Here is a 6,579-nt window from a genome sequence, read left to right on the forward strand (position 1 = left end):
AACAAGGGAAGGTTTAGGCTGGAAACAAGGTAAAATGGGACAATGTACAGTTTGGTCACAGGGCAGGACATTGCCTATGCTCTGGGAAACACAGTTGTTTCAGCAATGAAAAAGCTGAAGCGGAGCCCTTTCACCAGCAGGTGCATCCTAATTTTGTACCTGCAAGGCTCCCCTTATTCAGACCATCCACCTTAACTTGTGATTTCTCTTTCGTGTTTCCCAGGTGAGAGCCAAATTCTTGCCACACTATGGAGACCCCTGAAGGCAGCACTAACCAAACAACCTACTCCTTGGGAAATGCCAAAAGGAACGTGACTTATTCCCCATACTACTCGCACTCACCACCTGTTGCCGCCATCTACATTGTCGCTTACCTGTTCATCTTTGCCTTGTGCATGGCTGGGAACAGCCTGGTTTGTTTCATTGTACTGAAAAATAGCCGGATGAGGACAGTCACCAACCTGTTCATTCTCAACCTGGCCATCAGTGATCTGCTGGTGGGCATCTTCTGTATTCCTACCACACTAGTTGACAATTTGATCACAGGTAAGCAAAAAGGTGGGACGCAGGTGGCGCTGTGGGTAAAAGCCTCAGCGCCTAGGGCTTGCCGATTGAAAGGTTGGCGGTTTGAATCCCTGCAGCGGGGTGCGCTCCCGTTGTTCGGTCCCAGCACCTGCCAACCTAGCAGTTCGAAAGCACCCCTGGGTGCAAGTAGATAAATAGGGACCGCTTACAAGTGGGAAGGTAAACGGCGTTTCCGTGTGCGGCTCTGGCTCGCCAGAGCAGCGATGTCATGCTGGCCACGTGACCCAGAAGTGTCTCCGGACAGCGCTGGCCCCCGGCCTCTTGAGTGAGCTGGGCGCACAACCCTAGAGTCTGGCAAGACTGGCCCGTATGGGCAGGGGTACCTTTACCTTTACCTAAGCAAAAAGGTGGTGGTGGGGCATAGGATGGCTAAGCGCAGCCTCTTGGTTTCTGGGGGAAAATTCACCTTCATGGCCCCTTGCAATCTTCCCAGAAGCACCTGGTTTGCTGTGGGTTACATGGACCTTTGGCTTCTTACGTTCTTATGGGGAAAGAGGGAAATGTTCCCAGATCATGTGTTGGACCCAGGCTAAGTTGGTTGCACTTACCTCCCCCTGGATTCAAGGGGGCAAGGTTAGTCAGGGCTTAAATTCAGTCCCATTTATTCCAAATGAAACTAATTTCAATGGGTAACTTGTATCCAATATTAGTCATACTCAGAGAAGACCCGCTGAAATTAATGCACATGACATAGGTTTAATGGGTCTACTCTACATAGAGCTTAGTTGGCTACAACCCAATTGGCCTTGATCCAACCCCATAACACAATGAAGGGTGGTTTAGAAATGTAATTATTATTAATGATGGTGATGATGATGATGGTGTAAGAGCTGATTTGTACAACCCTCACTTTCATGCTGAATGTTGACTTGACATCATGATAAAACAGAAAGCAGCTTGGAAGGGTGGGACTTTGAGTAGAGAATAATAGTAATTATTATTTTTTATTATTTATTAAATTTGCATATTGCCCTATACCCGCAGGTCTCAGGGAAGTTACAACATAAAATCACAATATAAAATCACAAAATAACATAATCCTCTTTGAAAGCCACCAAAGTTAGTGGCCATTGTGTGAGTGAATTTCCATAGTTTTTGGCCATGCAAAGTGTGAAGAAGACCTTATTTTTGTCTGCCATGAATGCTTCAACATTCAGCTGCATGGAGTCCACGAGGGTTATGAAAGGAGAAAAACTTTTCTCTATCCACTTTCTTGATGCCATGCATAATTTTTTACTCCTCTACCATGTTGTCTCTTGCCTGCCCTTTTTCCTAAATGGTCAGCAGGGAAAAGATTAAGCATCATTCTCTCCTGCTGCTGTGCAAATCATAACCTCCTCTAAGCTGCTTTGCACTTTTTGAAAAGCAGCTGAGCCATGCTGGAGATGTATTGGTGACGAGATTTTCACAGTGGAGAGAGACCTCCTGCATGTTAAATAGATAGAATCAGCTGGTAAAACTAGCCTCTCTCTAATGTCTGCTGAACTCTGCCTCATGGCCCCCAACTGCCTTCTTCCTCCTAGGATGGCCTTTCAGCAACAGCATCTGCAAGATGAGTGGGCTGGTGCAGGGCATGTCTGTTTCGTCATCTGTCTTCACTCTGGTGGCAATTGCTGTGGAGAGGTAAGAAGAAGGTGAGGTCCTAAAGCAGGAATGGGGAGCAGGTAGCCCTCCAGATGTTGGACTCCAGCTCCCAACAGCCCCAGCCAGCATGGCCAGTAGAAAGGGATGATGGGAGTCGGAGTCTAGCAACATCTGGAGGGCCACCGGTTCCCCACCCTTGCCAGAAAGGGAGAGCACACAGGTTTTCTGTGGGATCAAGCTCAGTTCCCATGCATGTTTTGGGGCCAAGGAAGGAGGAAACGGATGCCCATCACCCTTCTTTCAAACAAATGAGCCAAGTTCCATAGGTCAGGTGCTTAATGTGTTATAAGGTGTCCGTTCTCAGTTCAGTGGATAGGACTGGGTCAGCTCACCCACATGACCTGTCCATGGGGACTGTCACTTATCCCATGCAATCACTGAGTGTGTCACCCACCCCAGCAGCAGTGACCAGACAATCTGTGAGCCGTGGCGAAGGAGGCTTAGCAGGTGGAGATGCTGAAGACCTTGAGTCCTGATAAAAGGGTATTTGCTTGGCCCCTTCCTGGTCAGAGTCCTATCCTGAGGCCAAATGATGCTAAGTGGAAACAATAAGAGATGGAGCACTTTATTAAAGGAAATACAGGTGTTTGGGACTGCCAAATTTATTGTGACCACAGTCCTCCTGTGTTTTAAATAGTTGCATGACTATTTAAGTAGCAGGTCTTACCCACTTGCTCCATCCTCATGTTGGGCACAGTGTCAAGGAGCTTATAAAGCTGCAGGACTGAGAAGGAAAGTGCCAGTGACATGCTATGATGCGGGATGAGACCTTGTGGGGTGGGAACTTGTGGTGGCACCCCATCTATGGAATACAACGTATTCGCTCTTCTGTGCTAAAGGTCAATGCATTTATTTGCCCAGTCATCTGATCAACACTCCATGGTACCTCATTTCACTAACATGGTACCCTCTAGCAGCTGTGAAGTTTCATTAGTCCCCAGCCAGCACAGATCTGGAGGGCATCAGATTGGTGAAGACTGGATTAGAGGATTCATCCACCATATCCTTTGCATGTAGGTTAATATTGTTGAGCATGAGCGGTTGGGGGATAGAGATAATGTTTGAGGTAGCAAATGAGTGTTGTGGTTGCATAGAATGGATGGTGAATGAGACATGTGGGTTGAAATTTTACATTATGCTGCCTTGTAATGCTCTCCAATTTCACTGATATTAATAGTGTGTTTATGTATGAATATTTGTTTTGCAAAGACTTTTCTGTATTTATATTTATTTACCTAGTGTAAATCTGCATTTATATTTATTTACCTAGTGCAAACCACTTTAATATCTCAGACAGGAAGCTGTCTATAAATGCAAATACTGTAATAAACAAATAATCTTAAATTATGGTGGTTGAGGCCAGTTTAGCCTCTTTATCTCCTTGCCCCTCAGAATGGCCCATTTTGGCCAGATAGAAAGAGTATCTTTTTGTTCCTCCCTTCTTGCATAGTAGTCATTCCCCTACTTGTATTCTTCCTCCCTTTTTCCTCTGCAGGTTCCGCTGCATTGTCTACCCATTTAAATCCAAGCTCAGCCTCTTCCAGGCACTCAATACCATTGCCATCATCTGGGTACTGGCTATTACCATCATGTGTCCCTCTGCTATCAAGCTCACAGTGGCTCAGCAGGAGGACAGCTACATGGTATACAATGGCAATCAGAGCATGACCTACCCCTTGTATTCATGCTACGAGGCTTGGCCCAATAGTGAAATGCGCAAAGTCTACACCACTGTGCTTTTTGCCCACATCTATGTTGTCCCGCTGACCCTCATCACATTCATGTATGGCCGAATTGGGCTCAAGCTGTATAGGTCCTCAGGCCCAGTAAGTCAGCACCAGGTAGTTCATGAAGGTCAGTGCAACATGGCAGTTTCTAGAAGGAAGGTGAAGGTCATCAAAATGCTTGTGCTCGTGGCTCTGCTCTTCATGCTCTCCTGGTTACCTTTGTGGACACTGATGCTGCTCACAGACTATGCCAAGCTGGATGAGCAGCACATAAATCTGCTTGCAAGTTACGTTTTCCCCTTTGCGCACTGGCTGGCTTTCTCCAACAGTAGTGTCAACCCCATCATCTATGGCTACTTCAATGAGAACTTCAAGAAGGGTTTCCAGGCAGCCTTCAAACTCCGAACCTGCTCTGATGAAATGGTCCATCAAGGGGTCTATGCCGAGCGGACAACCGTCAGCACCAGTGGCTTTGGTACCCGGAATAAAATCTTCACTGATGGGGAGTCCTCCGATTCAACGTGCTTGAAGAACCTGCCCCCTCAAGCTCCTTGTGGCCCACAGGCTGAACATGGCCAGGGACAAGGACCAGGAATACTGCTGCAGGATGTCAACGACATCACACCCCTGAGCAAAGTTTGCAAAGCTTGGGATGCCTGAGGAGGGTTGAATCAGCAGAGATTTTTCTGGGATCATTCTGTTCCTGCATCTGCATTTGCCTCACATGAATGGATGGGGATATTTGGGTGGCCACTCATTCGTATTTTCTGTGAGCTGAGCATGTTGTGGGAGTTCTTTCTACAAATATTAGGGGGAAAAAACATATGGAGGGAGTTTGTCTTCCCTTGCCTGCCCCCAAATCCTGTATTGGAAGCCCAAACAAATATGGATTTAAAAAGAGAACAGAATTTTTCATTTATTATTTCCCCTGTTCAGCCTGTTGCTTTATTCTTCTTTCTACGTACATACCCTTAAAGCATATTCAAAGCACATTCTTTCTCTCAAAGAATTCCAGGCATTGTAGTTTTTAAGGGTTGCTGGGAATTGCAATTTCTGTGAGGGGTAAACTACAGTGCCCAGAATTCTTTGAGGGAAAGAAAGTGCTTTAAAGGTACAAAATGTACGCAGCCTCCTAGCTTCAAATCTGGCATTCTTTCCCACTTTTCCTGGGTGCATATTGGGTGAAAAAGGAGGATTTGGATACGGAACATCCAAGCTCTTCTCATCTGCCCTGGTATGTCATTTTTAACCCCCCTATGGAGCACTGCTGGTGGTACAACTACACTGGTGGACTTTTTTGCCAGTGTGTGATGGGGGCTTCATTTGGAGTTCAAGTGCCACTCTAGTGGTGTGACAGCATGTCTTAAAGATCCCATGACCCACCAAAGGCTGGCTGATGAGCTGCAGGATAGTAGCCCAAGTGGTTTTGTAAATATTTTTCTGCCCAGTTTTGGACATTCCAAGTGTATAACACCAGAGATGTTGCTAGATATTGAAAGGATTTTGAGCAGAGCGCAAATTTGCAGAAAAGAAGTGATAATTTATATGCGCAGGTGTAAATTTCTGAGCAACTTTCAGAGAAAAACCAACAACTTTCAATGGAGAGTATTCCAAAGAATGAAAGCGGCTATTGTTGTGTGAAGAAGCTAAGAGGTTCATGTTGTGGTAACCTTAGTGCCAATGCTTAGCAATGTCAAGAACAACACTGTGCTTTCATGTTTCCAAGGAAGGAGAAAAAGAATCTCAGTTACTTGTACAGTCTACAGCACAGGGAAGTTAAGAGTACTAGGAACTGGAGGCTATGGCTGTCTGGAAGGGGCTGGGACCCTTGTACCACTGAGAACTGGTTGTCCAGCACCCCGTTCCCAGCTGGCATCCTGGGCTCTGTCTCAGCCTTGACATACGGTCTTCAGAGATAACTCCCTGATGCTGTCCTTGTAGGCTCATACTGGTGCAATGGGGATACTTGGATAGGTTTTGCATGCAATCTCCCCCCCCCCCAATTTTTTAAATCGATTTTCCAATATTATAACAAATACAAATTACAATATCAAAAAACAAGCAAACAAGAAAAACATTTATCTTAACTGCTATAACCCCACTTTTGTTATTATTGTTGAGTGACTTCCTCAAATCCACCTGGCTGAGTTTCCATATAGCTCATTGCAGCAGTTTTCCAACATTATTTTCATATAAGATTTACTTGTTCAATTAAATCTTTCTTTTCATTTTGACTTCTATCCATGATATTATACAATTTCACATATTTAAATCCTAGGCCACTCTGTTACTCACAGGTAATTCTATTTAAGTTATCTTAACATATTTAGCTAAATAGTCTTTAAATTTCTTCCATTCCTCTTGATGCTCCTCCTCCTTCTGGTCGCGGACTCTTCCGGTCAGGTCGGCTAGCTTCCAAAAGTCCATCATCTTCATTTGCCATTCCTCCACTGTTGGTAGTTCTTGCAAGGTTTTGCATGCAATCTTGCCAGCCCCAAATACGGTACCCACCAAATTATGTTTGTACAAACACACACACACACACACACACACACACACACACAGTTGTGCAAAAAGAGTTGTGAAAATGCAAGGCACCACATTTTAACTCAAACACTGAACT

The 6,579-nt window shown here is 45.2% G+C and overlaps 1 protein-coding gene across 1 annotated transcript; it reads left to right on the top strand.

Annotated features, from left to right (window-relative positions):
• The first annotated feature begins 233 nt into the window (after window positions 1–233).
• Window positions 234–4,647, top strand: LOC114585994 (neuropeptide FF receptor 1-like). The gene is made up of 3 exons (XM_077919631.1): window positions 234–546; window positions 2,109–2,208; window positions 3,725–4,647. The coding sequence occupies exons 1-3, from the start codon at window positions 249–251 to the stop codon at window positions 4,614–4,616; spliced, it is 1,290 nt and encodes a 429-aa protein (XP_077775757.1). The 5' UTR covers window positions 234–248; the 3' UTR covers window positions 4,617–4,647.
• The last annotated feature ends 1,932 nt before the right edge of the window (window positions 4,648–6,579 follow it).

The sequence above is a fragment of the Podarcis muralis genome, chromosome 15 (genome assembly GCF_964188315.1).
Source record: "Podarcis muralis chromosome 15, rPodMur119.hap1.1, whole genome shotgun sequence".
In the NCBI taxonomy this organism is placed as follows: Eukaryota; Metazoa; Chordata; class Lepidosauria; order Squamata; family Lacertidae; genus Podarcis; species Podarcis muralis.

What these genes read in the sequence shown, in the direction of transcription:
- LOC114585994 (XM_077919631.1), top strand. Translation starts at nt 249, where the DNA reads ATGGAGACCCCTGAAGGCAGCACTAACCAAACAACCTACTCCTTGGGA. An exon ending in AGTTGACAATTTGATCACAG is followed by an intron (nt 547 to 2,108) that starts GTAAGCAAAAAG and finishes TCTTCCTCCTAG; the next exon opens with GATGGCCTTTCAGCAACAGC. An exon ending in GTGGCAATTGCTGTGGAGAG is followed by an intron (nt 2,209 to 3,724) that starts GTAAGAAGAAGG and finishes TTTCCTCTGCAG; the next exon opens with GTTCCGCTGCATTGTCTACC.